At 47.4% G+C, this 21,209-nt stretch overlaps 1 protein-coding gene across 1 annotated transcript in view; it reads right to left on the minus strand.

Moving 5' to 3' along the window:
* Positions 1-584: 584 nt before the first annotated feature.
* The window catches only part of KCNK10 (potassium two pore domain channel subfamily K member 10), a 123,997-nt gene continuing 103,372 nt past the window's right edge, over positions 585-21,209 (minus strand). Inside the window, exons 5-7 of the mRNA XM_042943999.1 lie at positions 9,014-9,200; positions 3,095-3,237; positions 585-1,205 (exon numbers count right to left, since the gene is read on the minus strand). Of these exons, the coding sequence (XP_042799933.1) occupies positions 585-1,205; positions 3,095-3,237; positions 9,014-9,200 (951 nt within the window). The remainder of the gene's footprint in view (positions 1,206-3,094; positions 3,238-9,013; positions 9,201-21,209) is intronic.

The following is a 21,209-nucleotide window of genomic DNA, read 5'->3' on the forward strand; positions in this document are numbered from 1 at the left end:
ACAAATTCCACGTGCTCTCAGGTCCCACAGACGCTCATTTGGAGCCTAGAAAGAGTAGGTGCGCCCTGAAGGGTTTGTATCAAAACCCAAGCTCGGAGCAACATGCCAAAATGCCAACTCAGACCCTCCCTGCAGGTACTCGTTCACCCCCCACCTGGTCCCCTTCTGTGTGTGCACGTATCTCTAACGGTAGGTTCGGAAAATGAGACTCCACTTAGGAGACACATCTGTTCCTTTCAGAAGGCTGGTCTAAGGAATAGCTGCCCTTTTCTACATGCTGGGGCCGGGGTGGCACCACACAGGGGTGCAAGCACCGTCCCAGACACGCCCTTAACATTTGCGGCCACGACCTCCTGCGTGTGCGAACACTCCCCCAGTGTCCTGCGGCCGCCGCCAGAAGTGCAGTCCTTGTTCTTTGACTCCTTTCGGCAGAGCGATCTTTCTCATCTCAGTCGTTTATGGCACAGTGAAATATATTCTTCGATGCTATGTAATTTCGGACTAACGAGAAGTCTGTTTAAGGCACGTGTCTCAGGGTGAATATAAAAAACACGACACTTGGTCAAGTCCAAGGTCCTCAGCATTTAGTTTCTGTCTTCAAGTAACGCGTTGTTCTCGAGTTCCTGGTCTCTGGTGTCCGTGGGGACCAGCCCGTTCTCCATCCCGGCCTGCTGCTGGATGCACTCAGTCAGCATGGCCGTGCTGGAGTGGTCCGAGTTGCACATCTTCTCCGTCTCCTCCTCCTTCTTCTCTTCGTCCAGGGAGTAATTCCGGAAGGTCTTGTAGATTTTGTGGACATCCTCGGGCAAGGTCTTTTTGAGGTCCTTGTTTTTCCTCTTGGTGAGCTTGGAGGTGGACCCGAACTTGTTGATGATGTTGTCTTCCGAGGCGCCCTGCCCGTGTTTGTTGAGCTGCTCCGACCCCTTCAGGCGCAGGTTGTTGGGCCGGTTGTTGATGCTCTCCTGGGACGAGGCCTTGAAGCGGCCCGTGTCCAGGGCGGCGAAGACGGAGCGCTTCTCGGGGGACAGCATGTCCAGCGAGTGGGCCCTCTGGTCCAGGCCCAGGCGCCGGCGCTCCATGCTGCGGATGGTGGCCGCCCGCTGCAGCTTGTCGTGGATCTCCACGCTGAGCCGCCGCCGTGTCTCCCGGAACTCGGCCGTCACGTTGGCCTTCCACTCGGCCGCGTGGGCCTTGATTTCACCGACCTGGCCGGGAGACAGAAAAGCGACAGGATGAGAAAGTCCTCTCTCCGCCTGCCTCGAGCCCCCACCCGCCCGCCCCGGCGCCCACAGCCCTTGGATGTCCTGATGGGAAGGCTGGCTCAAGGGAGGCCGGGAGATGGGGGAGCACAGGCCCAGGGGGAGGGAGGGGGGGGATCAGGGAGTTACACTTGCTAGAGAAGCCGCCGGCAGGAGCCTGAGATGTGGAGGCGGTGACTGAACGGGAGGCAGAGCTCTCTGCGGGAGAGATCACTGTTGGGAGGTAGACAGGCTTGGGTTCCTGTTACGCACCCACCCCTTTGTTAGTTGTATGGCCTCATCCCTCCAACATAAGTGGGGTAATCATGTCTAGCTCACGGAGCTCTTGGCGTTATGTGAGACAGAGAGAGACATTCCCAGGAGGAAAGCACCCAGGGGGTGCAGAGCAGATAGATGTTCAGGGGGTCCTTGGCCCTTCTCTGTCCCCCAGTGCTGCTGTCTGGGAAGGGTGATCCACCTGTCCCAGTTAGACTAGGACTGTCCCGGTTGTAAAACACAAGAGTCCTGTGTTCTGCAGTCCTGGACAACCTGGGGACCGTCGCTCACCCTGTATCTGGGCCACACGGTCGTGTGCTGTCGAGCTTACTCTGGTTTAAGAAGACCCTCCAGAGCACCTGGTGACCAAACTTTCCTGGTCATGTTCTGCAAAAGCCCACAGAACGTTCTTCCTCCAGAGTGAAGTTTTCACAGGAGGATCAATACCAAATTTCTCGGCTCTCATTCAGCAGCACCGAGACTAGTAGTCCCATGTCTTTCTATACGGATGAGCAACTAACTCAGAAGTTTGCATTTTTGCACTTAGGAAAGTCAATATTGATGTGGTTACTTTCACTATGGCTGATTTTCAGCAGGTCAGTGAGCTCTCTGGGGGATGGGACTGAAGACTACACTGACAGTGTTTATGCAAGGCAGGAAAATTTAACACTTGGGCCCGGGAATGATATGGGAAAGGAAATATTCCCACACAGTAACTTTCTCCTGGGGCCTTCTGTGTAGAATGTCTGTCTTCTAGGAAGTGAGCAGGTGCCCTTAAAGAAGCTGTTCCTCTTTTTCTTTCTTTCTTATCTCCCTTCCATTCTTTAGCTCCGTTCTTCTTCTCTTGCCTGCCTTTACCTTTTCCTCTCTTCCTAGAAGAACTTCATGGACATTGTTTTTAACCACAGAATCTACCTTCCTCTTATGTCTTTTCTTGCCTTTGTTTTCATGCACATTTACGTGAAAGTAAATGTGTAAAGTAAATGAGTAAAGGCTGCATGTCCTTGGACACATGGGTATGTCTGTTTCTATAGATCTGATAACCGAGAGGGGATGATGGTGAAAGGGACCCCTTGTGTTTGCTTCCTCATGGCTGGCCACTATTGAAGGACTTCAGTCTCAGGGAACCAAGAAGGATTCATAGTATTTTATTGCATTTCCATATAGACCCCAAGACCTGAAGGACAGGCCATCTTTCTCAAGCTTTTTAAAAACGTTCTAAACCTCTCCCTCCAGTCTGCACACCAGCCTCAGCTACAGCCTACCCCTGCTGACAATCGCTGTTTGGGTTTTTTTTTCCTTTTTCCCTTTTCATTTTTTAAAAAGCAGTCATCGTTTACTAGTCTTTCCCGGATCTGTGGCCCGGTGAGTCACCAGATGTTCTCACCTGCCGAAAAGGGATCCAGAAATAACTGCTATTCCGTTGACCTTGGCTTTTAGGGAATGCTTCAAAAAGAGGAAGCCACAGGGGCCCTCCGTTTATTTAAGAAGCCCTTGTGCCCATAGAAGAGAGACAGGTAATTCTTGACATGAGCTAATCTGATCTCAGGAACGTTCATAGAATTTGGAAGGAGTCCTACCTCTTCTTTTGTCTTTTTGGATAGAACCCGTAGCCAATCTCCGATCATACTGAGGACGGCTGCAAAGTAGGCAAGGCCAACAAGGATCCAAAACCACACTAGGGGCTTATACCACTCCCGGTAATTGATCCCAGCGTTTCCCCCTGAAAACAACCAAACGTTATTTTAACCAGGGCCTAGCATATGGTCTTTGCAGAACAAACATATTCTGGTCCACATGGCAGAGATGTCTTCCCATCACCATCTGACACGCAGCTGTTAGGCCTGCTGTATACAAGAGGTGACAGGCAAGGAAAAGATTTGTGCCTTCCCTAAAGGAGCCTGGCCTGTGGCTTAATTTCCTTTCATACACATATATTTTAGAGGGAGAGAGAGCACGTGTGTGAGCAGGGCAGAGAGCGGAGAGAGAGACTGAGAGGGCTCAATCCCACCACTCTGGGAACATGACCTGAGCCAAAATGAAGAATCGGACACTCAACTGACTGAGCCACCCAGGCGCCCCAACTTTCTTTGATTCTTGACCACTAACAGTAACACCCATAACCAAAACTTTTCAGGGACACCTGGGTGGCTCAGTTGGCTAAGCGTCCGACTCTTGGTTTCAGCTCAGGTCATGGTCTCACAGTCTGTGAGATGGAGCCTGCATTGGGCTCCACACTGACAGCCTGCCGCCTGCCTGGATTGTCTCTCTCCCTCTCTCTCTATCCCTCGCCTGCTCATGTGCACACACTCTGTCTCTCAAAATAAATAAACAACAACAACAACAGAAACGTGTCAGTGGCCAATTTGGTCCACTTCTTCTCAACCTTGGTTTGACAATGAAAGACATGAGCGAGAGGGACAACAGCTCAGGCCCAGCCATCAATTTTTTTTCGTAAACTCCTTTAAATGTAATAAAAATAGGGACGCCCCGGTGGCTCAGTGGGTTAAGCGTCCGACTTCGGCTCACGTCATGATCTTGCGGTTCAGGGGTTCCAGCCCCGCATAGGGCTCTGTGCTGACAGCTCGGAGCCTGGAACGTGCTTCGGATCCTGTGTCTCCCTCTCTCTCTGCCCCTCCCCTGCTCACACTCTGTCTGTCAACAATAGATAAACACTTAAAAAAATTTTTGTAATGTAATAAAAATGAAGGATCAATAATCCCAAATGGCTTGGAACCATTTCCCCCTTAACACACGCATTTAGTAAGAGCAGAGTGGATGTGAGGAAGTAAAATTAGACTTAATGGCATCCTTGAGACTTTGATCCTAGCAGGAGTGATTTCACACTAACTGAGGGATGGTGTTTACACGATGCTAATCCAAAAGGTCAATCAGTCTGAGTAATTAGAATCACCGTGCTCGAGCTAAAAGGCCAGCGAGTCCAATCCCTTTATTTTATATGTAGGGATTACGGTAGAAATCTATCAAACCAAATCGGCCAGCTGCCTGATGGCATTGACCGGCTGTTCCGTTGAAAGGACCAGTCATTTATTGCAAATAATTAGCCTGTTTCTTCTCACCCTCCTACAGGCCCTACCAAAAGTAGCCTTGTAAAACAGGCTCCAACCTCAGCGCTCTCTCCTGAAGAAGTGAAGAAGTTCCATGACATGGCTGCTATCAGCCTGCCTCTCACTCTGTGACACATTGTTGCCCAGTGAGGCAGGCAGGCGGCCATTTCTAAATTTTTTTTTTCCTTAATATTTATTTTTAAGGAAGAGAGAGAGACAGAGTGTGAGCAGAGGAGGGGCAGAGAGAGAGAGGGAGGCACAGAGTCTGAAGCAGGCTCCAGGCTCTGAGATGTCAGCACAGAGCCCGATGCGGGTTCGAACTCACAAACTGAGAGATCATGACCTGAGCTGAAGTCGCTTAACCGACTGAGCCACCCGGGAGCCCCCAGGCGGCCATTTCTAAGGCAACTGAACATTAGCAATGTATGGGTAATTAAGGTGTTACACGAGGAGTGATTACTAGTCTTTCCCACTGAGTGGTGGTTGCAACCTCATCGAGCCCCACGGAATCCAGTCTGAGCTCTTATGGTCTCAGTAATACCTCCCAAAGGCACGTGGGCAGGCCCTGTGGCCTGTGGCTCCTGTCAGTGGGACCGAACCCAGGGTGCAGGGCAGCCCACAAGACCTCAAGATCTCCACAGCCACTGCCATTTCTTAACATGAGAATTCCAAACATCGCTAACGGGCTCTGGGCAACCACACTTCGGTCTGGTTCAGCTGCCTTTTTTTTTTTTTTTTCCTTTTAGGCAACGCTCCCCCTCCCCCCCCCCCCCCCCCCCAATAGCTTTCTCTAGGGTTCCTGCAACAGTAAGTGGTTTCTGAGGTTCATTTCCGCGCTGGGCGGGAGGGAGAACCGTGCAGCTCGGTCCTCAGAGCCTGGGGCGGGGGGAGGAGGGGCTTGCCGACGGTAAATACTGACCTCAGCAAATCACCACCGCCCGCCAAAGACTGCCACTAGGGTGCGCTAGCAAACAACACAAAAGGCACCCTTTGGTGGATTCCTTTCTCAACCGCTTGTCTGGAATTGAGAGCTCCGTGTGCGCGCTCCCATTGAGGGTTTCGAAATGCTCCGAAGTTGTTAGGCTGTCCCAAAGGAAGTCAGCTATTAAAATAAGCCAGCATTTAATCCTGCATGATGACCAACGTTCCGATTATATTTCTAGAAGTGATGCTGACTCAGAGCAACTATCAACTCTTGCTGATGCACCTTTTTGAAATGGTCGGGCCTCGTTCCCTGTTGCTAAGCTTGTGACAAATTTCATGCCTTAAAGGCATGCATCTTTGGACCACAATCTACAGAAGTTCTGGAAACCCAAATTTAGGAAGGCCTGGTCCGCTCGCAGTCAGCACTGTGAATTATAAGAGACACCCTGTCCGTGGAGACCTCAGAACAAAAGAAACAAGGCTTTGTAATCAACAGTAAACAAGGGAATTAAACCAGCGCCAGGCCTGTGACTGGGGGGGGGGGGGGGGGGGGGGGGGTCATGCCCTTTCGAGGTAAGTAAAGATAAAGTCAAGTGCCGGTATGTGCTAAGTGCTCTCAATCCATGGTGGGTAATAAGAAGAAATAATAAATCAAAATCAGTGGCAGGACCCTTTGAAGCACCAGAGGCCCCTCTCATTTTGTCCTTGCTCCTCCCCTCCCTCCCCTTCCTTCCGGGGAGGAAAGACACCAGCTGGGCAGTGTTCCCTAATAAGGGCGGTCACTGCAGGTTAAGAGGTAAAGAACATGCATGACCTTTCTTCTCTCCCATCCACGATGAAGAGCAGGGACCCATATACACATCATAATGTTAAACAAGTCACACATTTTCTTTCCTGGGTTATCTTTAACTTTTTTACTTAGAACCAACATATGCAAAATCATTTAGGTTGGCCAACTGTATTCATCTAGGATCTAAATAAAAGCTACCTCTTTCTGACATTTTTACTGAAGCAGCAAGGCTCTAAATAAAGTCCCATCACACCGGCCAACCGAGAACATTCATGTGCATTAAATCTGGGGCTCATTTATTTCATTTTCTTTTTTCTTTTTTCTTTTTCAGTCAGTCAGTGCTGTTTTGTAAAATGGAATTCATATTACTTTACAGATTCATATTCACCTTTCAATTAACATGAAAGCCTTGATTCAATAATATTAACAAAAGTAGATAGTAGGTATTTATACATTGACTCTAATGTGAATAGATTATAACAGTTTTGGTTTTATAAGATCACAACTTATAACAGTAAAATGTAAGATATTCAATTACATTATTGTCAAATGTCATCTTCTTTTTTAATGTCAGGCTTCCCTGCATTTTCTTGCATTGTATAATTAATTATATGTAAACAGGTAACGTGGGGGTTGCCTGAGTGGCTCCAACGGTTAAGTGTCTGACTCCTGATTTCTGCTCAGGTCATAATCTCACGGTTTGTGAGTTCAAGCCCCTCGTCGGGCTCCTCACTGACAGTGCGGAGCCTGCTTGGGGTTCTCTCTCTCTCCCTCTCTCCCTCTCTCTCTCCCTCTCTCAAAATAAACTTCAAACAAATAAACAGATAACCTAAATTCAAATTAAAACTTTGCTGATCACTAAATAAGTAAATAAATTTTTAAATTTTATATTCCAAGGCTCTGCTCTTTGTGCCCCAGATTAGCAGATTAACAGGCTGAGTCGAGCAGATGTTTAGAGAGAAGGTTCGTCACAGGTGTCCTGTAACAGACAGTCCAGCAGACAGCCCAGGACTAACACCGAGGGCACCTGGAAGCACAGACCAGTGCGAGCTATGCCCTGGGGGAACTTACAGAAGTTTGTGAAATCGTCCCAGCGGGTTCCCTGTGGTTTCTCTCCGGAGCTTCAGGCCTCTGCTCGGATGGCATGAAGTGACTCCTGACCCAAGGCGAGGAGACGCACAGTGACTGTGCATAAGGAAAGACTGGTGGGGACCCAGACCCCCGGCTTTTGTAAGTTTGTAAAGTTTTTAATCACTTTGACTTTGCAATGCTTTGTCCTTAGGCAATAAAAAGGAAGAAAAAAAATATAAAAACTGCTATTTTTTACAAACTGGACTGCAGTCTTCATCTGCCCTGCTGTAACAGCTAGAAGGCCCCTAGTAGCCTGGAATGAATGTGGAGGCACCCAGGCATCTTTTGAAAAGACTTCAGTATCCCCTCCAGAATGTGCTGCTTTCCGGATTCCCAGATCCCTGTCATCCTGGCGAGCACCATACTCTGTGAGGAAACCAAGGTGCTGCCAGGATCATGTGTCAAATAAAGGATGGGAGGCCCATGATCTCAGCCTGCAAATGTCTATGCAGCTGCCTAACCGGGAACTGGTGAATAACACACACACACACACACACACACACACACACACACACACACACACCACTCAAACGTGTTGAGCCTAGGACAGAGTTGTTTAATCAAAGCATTCACTTCTTGGAGTAGGCAACGATCCATTGCCCGACCCCCTAGAATTATCTGTTAGGACACAGAAGGATGGCCTGTTTCTCTCTCTTTGCCTTCCTACCACACTCTGGGAAAGCCATACATGTAAGAAGCCAGATCTCATTTCATTTTCAAACTCCCTGTCCCCGGATGAAATTGATGGTGGTTTTCTTTTGCTTCTATAAACATAGTTCATTGGCATTGACTTTCACAATGAAGGCTATTGCTTCTAAAATATACATTCATGCAGAATCCGTTAAATTTTACTCCCTTGGGACGGGTCTCGGCTTCTACTAGTCAGCTGAGTCCTAAATTTTGTGCCCAGGATAACTTTTGCGGGGACCACGGCCCTCCCCTGGGCAGCATCAGGAAGCCTAACCCACAGATGGCTGCAGGCTAAACTCTATGCTAATCTCCCCAAAGTTCCTTATTTGCCACTTGCTAATACAGTCTTTATCAATTCATTCAAGGAGCTTTAATGCAAATCATAAGTCTAACATTCAATGAGAAATTCATTTCACTCATGCATAATTCATATGATGATAAGGGCAATGAACATCCTGGGGAGGAAGGGGCCGGCTTTCTTTTCACAGCAGAATCTGCGGCTTATTTTATATTACATGGGACCACGGGCTTGAAATGAGTCCATGCACAGCAGCAGTGACATTGAGATGTTTCCATTTGCTTCTCCCATAACGTTTTTTCTGGTGGTTAAAAAAATTTTTTTAGTGTTTATTTGTTTTTGAGTGGGGGGGGGGGCGGGGGAGGGGCAGAGAGAGAGGCAGACACAGATCTGGAAGCAGGCACCAGGCTCTGCACTGTCAGCACAGAGCCAGGCACGGGGCTCAAACTCCCCAACTGTGAGCCAGAGACCTGAGCCAGAAGTCAGACACTTGACTAACTGGGCCACCCAGGCGCCCCCTGGTGGTTGTAAAAAGCACTGTCAACAGAATATTCTCCCCGCTGGGGGCCCTGGTGACTGGGATGCCCAGGGAGCTTACCTGCCACAAAATCACCAAAGCCTACTGTGGTGAGAGTGACCACCACAAAGTAAATGGACTCCAAGGCTGTCCACCCCTCGATATATTTGAAAATGACAGCAGGGATCGTCACAAACACAATACAGCCGGCCAAGATGAACAGGATGGTTGAGATGACCCGGATCTTGGTCTGGCTCACTTGCTTTTTCTGGGAACAGCAAAGCAGAAAGATAGGTCAGCTTTATCACCCTGGATTCAGAGGACAGAGAGGCACAGAAAAAAATGTATTATGTCAGTGGCTTTTCACCTTTCTTCAGTCATGGGCAACTTTGGGAGAACCGGAGGAAGGAAGGCTGTGGACCCTCTCCTAGAAAAACGCACAGACAGAAGTTTTCAGATGCTCTATAGGTGGCTCTTGGACCCCAGAAAGGCTGTTCATGGACCTTCGGTCAAGAAACCATGGACCGTGGGTCAAGAAACCCTGCTTAGGTCATGCCTTGAATGTCCTTCAAGTGGTTCCAAATGCTGATTCTAACTTCCTCACTGGTGCGAATATAATTATTCCCCAGAAGGGGTTGCTGCCATTTCTCACATATTATCGACCCTCCTTTAGGAGGGCACAGGTTTGGAGCTCTTTCCACAGTGGCAGTGATGGACTTGGCACCTAGTTTCCCTTGTATCAAAGGGAACGTGTTGGGGGGAAGAAACAAAAACAAAAAAACAGCTGGTCTGAGACAGACTAAAATGTTCAGAGGACAAGGAAAACACAGCCATGCCCATACTCATTTGAGACAGACTCCAGCTTCTTCACCCTCCTTCCCTGCTCAAGTGGTACGTTTATAACATACTTTTCTTTCAAAACACATGTGTTTGAGCTAGCGCTACGGCGTGTTTAGGCTGTATTATCCACCAAAGACGGACAAAAGTCTAAGTCAGAATGATGGGGTCACTGTCGAAAATGACAGGAGCTTCATTTCAGATCAGCTTCTCAAGGAGCCAGCAGGAGGTGAGAGCATTTAGATTGGGTATTAGACTGACGTCACTCAAAGAAACAGTGCCAACGGAGTCCAGAGGTAGACTGGAAGCATCATTGGTATTCCCCTTGAATGCACTCAAGACAACACTGGCATTGCCTCTGGACTAAATAATCTTTAAGGTCTTCTCAAAGTTCCCAGGACTGGCATGTCAATTGTCATCAGGGGGCCCTAGCACTATAACCCAACCAAAACCATGTAATACCAGAATGAATGGGCCTTTCTACACCACCTAGATTGATGTTCTGCAAAAATACACCACATGAAAATGAAATATGGCCTTTTGTAGCAACGTGGATAGAACTGGAGAGTGTGATGCTAAGTGAAATAAGCCATACAGAGAAAGACAGATACCATATGGTTTCACTTCTATGTGGATCCTGAGAAATGTAACAGAAACCCATGGGGGAGGGGAAGGAAAAAAAAAAAAAAAGAGGTTAGAGTGGGAGAGAACCAAAGCATAAGAGACTCTTAAAAACTGAGAACAAACTGAGGGTTGATGGGGGGTGGGAGGGAGGGCAGGGTGGGTGATGGGTATTGAGGAGGGCACCTTTTGGGATGAGCACTGGGTGTTGTATGGGAACCAATTTGACAGTAAATTTCATATATTAAAAAATAAATTAAAAAAAAATACACCACATGTAGGGCACTGGATCTAGGAAATCCTTACCATGTGTTCTGTTTCCTATTCATTGCCTTCTGGTGAATTAGAAGGCAGAGAACCTCAGAGCCCAGAGAGACCTTTGCATTCATACACCTCATTTTACAGATGCGAAACCAGAAGCCAGGAGGGGTTGAGGGACCAGCATAAAATGATTTTGCTAATTAGAGGCAAAGCCGAGATTAGACTTCTGATGTGATTAACTCCCAGTCCAGTGCCTACTGATGGAACCAGACTTCAAGTTACTCAACAATTTCCCAGCTCAAACAAAGTTGCCAGAGTCCCCCCCGCCCCTCCCCGCCCCTCCAACCTACCCCCTCATAACAAAATCAACCAGACTAACCCCCATGAAGAACAGGCCATCCTGCTTCCCTTCTAGAAAGGAAGACTGAGAATAAAAAAGTATCACTATGCGATCTGTCCGGGAATTCCTAACCTTCAGTAATAAGCAGTGACACCTCTGTGACATCTTCCCAGGACAGAGAGAGTCAATTGTGTCTTCTAAGATGAGCCACTTGGGCCAACCATGGAAATGCCAGTCAAGAAGATGACTAGGTTTCCCCTCCTTCCATCCCCTCCTCCCCAACTGAGGGAGAAACGATGGTGTTGCTTGTTCACTGGAAATTTTCAGGGATGAGGAAGCTGAAAGGAGGAAAGGCTGCTGTCCGCTTTAATCACGCCTCAGAAACATTCAGCCCCACCTGACTGGGGTCCCAGTCCCAGGTATGCTCAATGCGGCAAAATGGAGGACACAGGGCAGTCAGTAAGAGCAGTTACAGTGGAGAACATATTTTGGCACAAATCTAAGTCAGCACAATTTCCACCCCCTTCTGGGATCAGTATATTCCCTAAAAACACACAAGAAGACCCAAAGAAATACAATCCTTCCTTATGAAAAGTAGTCATGTGCTCTAACTCCCAAGAGGGCACTCAGTGTATAAAGTGGGAACAGGGAAAAATTATTTGATCCATGCATGTTTACATGGTCCCCTCCTCATCTCCTCAGAAAAGCCATCTAGAAAAAAAAAGTGATAATTTACTGATATTGTTGAAACTGCAAATGAAAATTCCAAGTATTTTTGCACGGAAGTATTGTGACCAGATAAATCACTTGAGAACCACGGGAATGTCTTCCCCATTTCATAAATTTCCAGACTGGATATGATAGCAGGACTGGGTGAGGGCAGTTGAGTCCCTCTGAGAATCCAGGAACTTATGTATCACTGGCCTAGTTTTGTTTATAGATATATATAAAAATCCAAAGCCCGAAAGGAGATTTCGCCATCAATCATTAAATTCATCTAATTGCTGGCAATGGACACACCATCCCCCACCACACACACACACACACCATAAATTGTCCTCCACAAACACATAATAAAAGTAAAGTGAACTAAATGTTTGTGAGACACTTGTGAGGTCATAAATTAGGGTGGGGACACAACTGCGACCCACATGAGGCTGAGGTTGGCAAAGGAGGACTGCAAGTATGTGAAAGCTGGGGGACATTCCCTGGCTCGCAGAGGTGGGCAGAAGGGACGATGGCACAGGACAGGATTCGTTTGGTGGCAGAGAGGGAGGTATGTAACAAAGGCTAAATAGTGGTGTCTTAAATGTATTATCTGTTGGAGAGTTTATCAGCAAGGTAAACATTTCACCACTGCTCACTGCCCAAGCCAGCACGTGTGCTCCTGGGCTGCTGCTTCCAGACATCCTACAGTGATGCTCAGTGAATGCATGGAGAAGTCAATCATTGGGGTATTTTAGGGACATAAGAAGTCAAGTGTCTCGCATGCGTGTGTATGAAAAGCTGTCTACCCATACTTCACTTTAGGAAGAGGTGTGGAGGCGACTGGGTGGCTCAGTCGGTTAAGCGTCCCAACTTTGGCTCAGGTCATGATCTCACAGTTGGGGAGTTCGAGCCCCACATCAGGCTCTGTGCTGACAGCTCAGAGCCTGGAGCCTGCTTCACATTCTGTGTCTCCCTCTCTCTCTGCCCCTAACCCACTCGCATTCTGTCTCTGTCTCTTTCAAAAGTAAAAACATTAAAAAACCTTTTTTAAAAAAGGACAAGGTGTGGACGTAAGGTTTTAGCAATATATGTTATTCTGGATATCCGTGCTTTTGCTGCCCTCCAGATATTAAAATGAAACAAAACAGTTGCCTTAATTGGACGCTTCACAGCTTTCAAGATGGAACCACAAACTACGTTACACCTCATCCAGTGATCTTTGGACTTTGAATCCCCATTAGGCCTGTAACTGCACCCTACCACTTGTAAAATGGTGGTTAGGAACTCGGGGTCTAAGAGCAGACTGCCTGGCACACCTCCCATCCCCACTGCTATATACCTGGGTGACCTCAAGCAAGTTTGTCAATCTTTCTACACATCAGTTTCTTCCTTTATAAAATGGACGTAAAAGAAGCCACCTCACAGGATTGTTTGGAAAATTAAATGAGTGTGCAAAAGCTGATCACACTGCCTGCTAAGTGCTCAGTGACTGTTAATGATTATCTTGGATGTACAAGTTCAAATCTTTTCTTAGATGTGGACAGTCCCAGATTTAATGCTGCCCTTAGCTACTGAAGAATGTTCCCTCATGTCTGGCTTAAGATAATCTTTGTTTAGCTTCAGGAAGTCATTGTGGGCTTCCTGGATACGTTATCTCCTATAATTACCTCATTTTTAATGAGAAAAAAGGTCCTCATTCTCTCTTGGTTCTTCTGTGTTGACTCTGGGTTGGGTTCTCAGACAGTCTCAGCTCACAATCTTGAACACTTTTTATTTGCCTTCCAATTAATTTCCCCCTAGTTCTTCATCAGCCTTGCGAGACTAAGGATTGAAGATAATGTTTGCGATGTCAGAGACCAGCTGCAGAGACCCTGAGAGGCACATACCTTGCTTCCCGAGCCAGCCGCCGCCTCCCCACCTCCCCACCTCCCCACCGCTTACAAAGCGTGCTGTGTTTCCACGGAGGGGTTGCTAAGCAAAACCACACTGCTTATTTACCAGTAAGCCCAGCAGCTAGCAAAAAGCTTTGTGAGAACCCAGATCTGACTGAGCTAATGTGTTCTTGGGTGAACAAAATTGTGATCTGGGACAAGATGGACTGATACAATATTTGGGCAGGAGTGATAGGACGGTTGTGCACATCTGTCCAGATCTTGTTTTCACACTTTGTTGATTAGAATAAATGATGTGTTCTTTCCTTCTTATGCAAATAGCATTATGCGAAACGATTTCCTGCCTCCCATTGGCACGAACTGCAGGAATTTTCGAAGAACTCAAAACCTACCTCCTGTAGACTTTGCATTTAGTTGTCAGAATTACGTGTGCAATTATTCCAAAGAGTAAAACAAACTTCACAAACAGAGAGCAGGAGAGCCAGCTCTAAGAGCTCTCCTTTGAGACAGGGAGGTATGTGCTGACAATCCTGAAAGGGTTTACTTGTTTCAGACCTCAGGGGACTAAGCCACACGTCCAACTCTCATTAAGCAAAACGCCCTTCCTGTGTTGGCTTACTTCTGCAGTCTTATTTTAGAGAACAAGTATATTTCTATTCATTTGTGGGTGAGTCCTTTATTTGACTTTTACCTCTCTAATGCCTGTTCTCCTTTTCACTTTTATGTGATTTCTTCGAATTCTGAGATCAGCAATCCAGATTGTTGTGTCTGGCCGAGGAAATTGCTTCTTTGTTGTGATTTTTAGCCGGAACGTAGGAGATTTTATTTAATAATAAGGATACTGCAATAAAAGTCGTAGGACAGGAGCTAGACATGCAGAGCTCTACTTTACAGTCTGGTTTGGTTTTGTTGAAATGCAAACACATCACCATGGTAATACAATTCAACTGAGAGTAATTTCTCAAAATGGAAAGATAATAGGAACTGCCTTTCAAAAGAACTGACTTTATTTTCTGATATTATTATGTTTTTCCACAAAGATTTCTTTTTCCACAAAGTTGTAACAAATAGTTTCAACATTATAATGAATAACCATGTAGTATCAGCAATTCTATAAACTTTGAGGAGAGCTTGTAAACAGCATTTGCCTATAATCTCCATGGCAGAGATACTATAAACACACGTTAGTGAGAATCATGTAGCAAAATCCTCATGGAGCCTATGGAGAATGTCCTACTCAAAGGCTGAATACACAAATGTATTTTGTTTACATTCAGCTCAATAGCTGAATTCACACACACAAGTTTCATCTAGCACCTGACTCTGAGCCACACTGCAGCATCTAATAGATTATTGGCAAGTTCAGTGCTTTCCTGGTATCACCATGCAAAGTTTTTTAAAAAGCTTTTGGTATATATAATTAAATTGTTTTTATCACTGAAATGCCAATATAGGTGCACCTGGCATGTAGAAAAATTAAAATCCACAAATAATAAACATTCTCAGCTGTTCTACTCCAGGAACACTTTAATTAAAATCTTTTAAAGTCCTCTGCTCTACAATTCAGCGGTGTTTAACATTTGAAGATAATACTCAACTGGAACACAAGAGCTTGCACTCAGAATACAGCCAGTTAATTCATTCAGCACATAATTTTTAAGGACCTTTCATACGCCATAGGCTGTTCTAGCTGCAAGGGACACAGCAGTCTGAAAAGAGAAAAGTTCCTTCCTCATGCACACAAAGTCTAGTGCGCAAGGCGGGGTGGGAACCACCAAGTCTTTGGCTGAGAGCAGTCTTTGTGGCGCTGTCCATGGTGTCCTGCCCTGGTGCAGGTGTTGAAGGCAAAGTATAGTACCTAATGACATCCCACTGATTAAAAATACCACGTAGGAGAGAAGATAGAAATATTCTTGTAGCTCTGGTAATGTGGAATACAAAAGCGTGCCAACGGTGATGGATAACCCTTGGATCTCTGTTAGTTAAGAATTCAGAAACCGTACCCTCAGGATTGGAACGGCACACAGGCAATCACACCGATGTAGGAAGCTCCCACATGTAACCTTGGCTGAAGAATGGTTCTGCTCTTCAGCTGAGGTTTGGAAAGCAAGCCCATGGAAAGCAGAGGTGGATGGACCCCCCTCCTGATAAGCCACCTCTACAGAATAACCCCTGGCAACCTTGATCAATGCCCACCTAGCTGCTCACCTATCCAAAGTCTAAAGTTACTTTACCCAGACTTCAGCAGCACAGTGAACAACACAGCCTCCACCCCAAAATGCCCTCCCACCGTTATATGTACAAGCATACGATAATAATACTGCAATAACAATGCTACAGACACCTGAAGCCGCCTCACTCTTCTCCTCCCCTGGCTAACAAGCGTTCAAGGTCAAGCAGTCCACAACAGCCAGGGCAACAAGATCCCACCCCAATGCTTCTTTCTCGAGCAGGGGGCTCCCCCTGCTACAATACACATGGCATGTCTCCAGCCTTACTCTGACCCAGGAATTGAGCACTCTGTCTCTTCCTCTCCTTTCCTTTTGGGAACAAACTGCCCTCAAAAAGTGGCCTTGTGATCTCCTAATTCTGGCACTGTTATTAAGAACCCCATTTTTCTACAGACACAAGTCATATTCTCCAGTGTTGAGAAAATATAGTAATACTGTGCTTTAGTGCATCATCTCCTTTGTCTTACTTCTCAATCAGTTCATACCTTGGGTGGGAAGGAGAGGACACTATTTATTTGGCTCCTTCAAGGACCCCCATCATCTCAACTCTCCTCCCTGCAGTCCTTCTGGTACCATGGTTTTTTATGTTAGTGATAGCTCAATAATTATTACACAATGAAGGGGAGAAAGAGGTCAGACTGTGTCCACTGGGGCAATTTCTCCTCAATGGAAGGCGAGTTCCCTTGTTTAGACTACGGCCCCCACCAAGGAGGAGCACGATTACAATGGACCTCCTACTGAGGGGCCTGTCCTAGAAGGAGATGAGGAACTGGGGAAGTCATTAAGCAAAGCCAGGCCCCAGAGGGGCTTTCTGGAGGAAGAGGGACCCCGCACAGGGATGAGACAGGCCAGGGGATGGAGCTGGGGAACAATGGTCACAATGCAGCCACATAACACATTGAGTAAAGTAAAAGGGTCACAGTGGATTATCAAGGAGCCCTTGACTCTTCCTCATCCTTCCTGGCCATCTCAGAGCCAGGTCGCTGTTGCCTGGAACCAGCATCCAAGTGTACTCAGGAAGTGAGGGAGAGAAGAAAGCTTTCTTCACATGCCCCCCTCCCTCCATTTGCAGGTATGAATAACCCAGAGGGCAGACACTTGTGAGCCTCTGGTGGGCTGCCCAGAGCACCTGTCTACATGCCCAGGAATCAAGGTAAGTGGCAAAGAAGCATGCATTTTTCTGTGGCTTAATATTTATCTCACCCACTAGAAGACCTGAAGAAAGCCCCAAGATCAGCCAGAGTTAGGTCAATACCTTTAAAATGCACGTGGGTGTTGTTGAGTCAACACCCGTGAAGATCCCTGGGTGTTATTGGGGATGTGGTAAGCAATCCCCTCCCCAAGAGTTACACCCTTTCTTTCCTTCTTTCTAGAGAAAGACTTTTTAATGAAAGCACACAGGGATGCTCACTCTCATAAAACTATAGAGAATAATGAAATAGGCCTTGAGAAATTATATGGGGCAAAGATGTGGGAACTAGAAGAGAAAAAGGCAATGAGAAGCAAGAAAACAATAATTAAGTCTATGAAAAGGAGGAGCACGTTTGAGGAAAAGATTTGGAGTATAGAAAGCAGAAATGAAACAATGGTTTGAGGGCCTAGAATTTTCCTGGAGGTACAAGAAGGCTGCCCAGACAGGTTTGCAGAGAATTGTTGGGAGATAGAAAGAAAATGGAAAGAAGACAGAAAGAAATATGCATGCACTTTCTAGTTAGACTGGAAACAGAGGAGCTTAAGAAAGAATGAAACATGGCTTCACAGAAAGAAAGAAAGAAAGAAAGAAAGAAAGAAAGAAAGAAAGAAAGAAAAGAAAAGAAAGAAAAGAAAGAAGGGAAGGAAGGAAGGAAGGAAGGAAGGAAGGAAGGAAGGAAGGAAAGGAAGGAAGGAAGGAAGGAAAAGAAAAAATCCTGGGGCACCTAGGTGGCTCAGTCGGTTAAGTGTCTGACTTCGGCTCAGGTCCTGATCTCATGGTTTGTGAGTTCAAGCCCTGCATCAGGCTCTGTGCTGACAGCTCAGAGCCTGGAGCCTGCTTCAGGTTCCATGTCTCTCTCTCTCTCTCTCTCTCTCTCTCTCTCTCTCTGCCCGTCCCCTGCTTGCGCTCTCTTTATCACTCTCTCTCAAAACTAAATAAACATTAAAAAAAATTTTTTTAAAGAAATAAATCCTAAACTGGGAAACCCTGCATTGAGACAACTTGATAGAAACATCCAGATTGAACAAATTTTCTTTTGCAGAATATTTTCCAAGCTGTGAATGAAGTTGAATTCAATACTTTCTCCCCTTTCATTCAATAAATATTTGTCGTGCACCTACTGAGCTCAATTCACTGATGAGCAAAACAGAACGATGCTCCTCCCAGGACAGAAGCTATAGAATGCCAAGTACTCGCTCTCCCAGCCTCCCCCCTGCAAAGACACAAGCATGTAGCCCAGGCTCCCCGACCACGGAGACAAAAGCCAGACTCTGAACCAGACACTAGTGAGACAGATGTGACAGACTTGGCCTTGGAGTATCTTTTCTATGGTTTTCTGTGTGTTTTCCGCTCTCTGGTATCCCAAAGGCTATTCCTAAGTGAGGAGCAAAGATTCCCAGAGGCATGCCTGTAGAACCACTTTTTTTATTTTTAAAAAAAAATTTTAAGTTTATTTATTTTGAGAGAGAGAGAGCAAGTAGGGTAGGGGCAGAAAGAAGCGGGGGAGAGAGAGAGCATCCCAAGCAGGCTCCACACGGTCGGTGCAGAGCCCAATGTGGGGCTCGAACTCACAAGCTGTGAGATCACGACCTGAGCTGAAATTAAGACTCAGACGCTTAACCCAGGCGCCTCCGAACCACTTTTTTTCTCTCCCACAGAATAGATAAGATCGGGCTAGGGTCAAAGACAGAGAGAAGGCAGAATGGCCACTCGGCCTGGAAAGGGAAGACGGGTGGGAAGGGACTACATCTTCCCAGGGTCTCCTAAGCGGGGTTAGCAGAACCTACAGTCTGAGGGACCAGCGGCAGAGAGGAAGGGGTTAGATGCAGAGCCCTCCTCTAGTGTGGACGCAACTACCTCAGCACCTGTGCCCAGCCTGCCGCGCAAGACTCTTGGCTCCCCCGAAGTCTCCTGAACAGAGATTGAGGGACATGGACACTACACAGGGCAGAGGCATGGAGAGACAACTTTGCCCCCAGTCAAGGCGGAGCCAGACAGCACTAGATGGAAGCTTCCATGGGGGCAGGGAGGTGGCAGGGAGCAGTGGACACACCGTCAGTTCTACAAAGAAGCAGGGACCATGTGGGTGCCATCCTGGGGCCGGTGGCCACAGTGATGATATTCTATCCCATTTTCGGGGCAGTCACGGGGTGGTTCTAGCAGCAGCACCTACGGCCCAGAATCAATGGGGTCAGCACGGCCAGATGCTACCTATGCCAGCCAGAAACGACAGTGGCTTCTTCCGGAACCGCTTCTGTGGCGTGATTTGGGTGACTGCTCTTGGCTGGGTACCTCCCAAGTCTGGGTCTCTGTCCATCCCAGGGATTCGGTAGCTATCAGATATCCTTTCATTTTTTGTTTTCTTTTCTCCTTAAATTATCCAAAGCTGGTTTCTCCTGAGTCAGCTAAGCTGCCTGCCTGCAACCGCCTCTCCAGGAGGTCAGGGTAAGCTGGCTTTAGCCACTTGCAGGCAGGTCAGGGACACGGCCCCATGTGGTCCCCGGGACAGGCATACACCTCTGAAGTCCAAGATCAGCCTGAACTACAACCTGACGTGGCATGACAATGTTTCCGATGTTCCTGTATCTACAGAAAAGTCTCGTTAGAAATTACAGCGGGTTTCAGCCGTGCGGTGGGAAGGGCTGCAACCATTCCCGGGACGAAGAGGTAGAGAGAGGGCAGTATCTGACTCCTCCCACAGGCCAGCCCTGCAGGAGGGGACCAGCAGCAATGCCAAGAGCAGTGTTAGAGCAGAGCATGGAGACCCAGAGACGGGTCTCTGGGGAAGACACAGGCTGCAGCTAGGACAGACACGGGGACACATGAGTGACAGCCCCTGCAAGCGTCAGAGGGCAGAGGACCTTGGGAAGGGGATCGACATGCCAGTGGAGTGGCCGGCATTTGGGCAAACGATGCAAAGAGAGATGATTCAGAAGCACAATTATCAACGTGTTGACGACAGATCTCCCTGGACGAGGGGCTTTCGCAAGATTTTACTTTCTTTTTTGTACTGTTTTCCGAAGTCTCTACGATGGCCAAGTTCTCTTTGTCAGCTTTGTAATGAAGGAAAAGGAGGGGGCGGGGGACTGGGAGAGAGAGGGGTAAGGAGGAGAAAGGGGAGAGAGGCAATGTGGAACTGTTCCTGAATGCTGCATGGCTCCCTTGAGAAACAGCACAAGTATCCGTAAGGATGCAGTTGGTCTTTCTTGCTTTTGGGAGAGACATGATGGCTGTGCCCTGGAGGGAAAACTGGAGGAGAGAAGGCGGAGTCCATACTCCCCACAGTAAAGAACAGAGATGGGCCTTGTCTGAGCCTTCGGAATCCCAGGGTCACGTGCCCACAGTGGCGGTGGCAGCCGTGAGGACGTGGCCTTGCTCCAAGGCGGTAGTTGCATCCTGCCTGCTGCCCTGCCACCTCCTCTTCCCACAGAATGTGTCACCCCCCCTTCCTGAGCGGAAGTGCCTGGAGCCCCACTGTTGGCAAGCATCTGCTGTCCCTCTCCGCCTTGCCTGTAATTCCAGTCATTTTTGCAGCTTACCCTCTAAAGAGACAGAATCCCGCTTCATGCTTCTGTGCCCTCTTTTAATGTTTTATTTATTTTTGAGAGAGAGCGTGAGCAGGGGAGGGGCAGAGAGAGATGGGGGCGGGGACAGAGGATTCGGAGCGGGCTCCGTGCTGACAGCAGTGAGCCCAATGTGGGGCTCGAACTCATGAAGCATGAGATCATGACCTGAGCCCAAGTCAGATGCTCAACTGACTGAGCCACCCATGTGCCTCTTTGCGTCTGTGCTTTTTAAAGGCTGTTCTGTCTGCTGGGATATTCTTCCTCCTCCCCTTTTTATGCTTGTCAAACTCCTGATGCTCCTCGAAACACAAATCCACCATTGCCTCCCGCAGGAAGCCCTCTGCCCTCTGGCTAGAGTTACCTCTCCTCCCTCTGGCTGTCTCTGTTCTTTGCATTTTCCCCTGTCGATGGACCCACTCATCCTGCATTGCTGTCTACCCACATGTGTGTCTCCCCCATTTTGTATCAAATGCGCGATGTGTTTCTCTACACTTGCTCCCTCTTTTTTAGCACCTAGGGAAAACAGGGGAGTAATCATTTAAGATAAACCAACCTACAAAGGACATAAAAGAAAACTGTTCACCCAGGAACAGATAAACTGTCAGGATTTTGTAACGTAGAACACTAGT

Source organism: Panthera leo, chromosome B3, assembly GCF_018350215.1.
Source record: "Panthera leo isolate Ple1 chromosome B3, P.leo_Ple1_pat1.1, whole genome shotgun sequence".
In the NCBI taxonomy this organism is placed as follows: Eukaryota; Metazoa; Chordata; class Mammalia; order Carnivora; family Felidae; genus Panthera; species Panthera leo.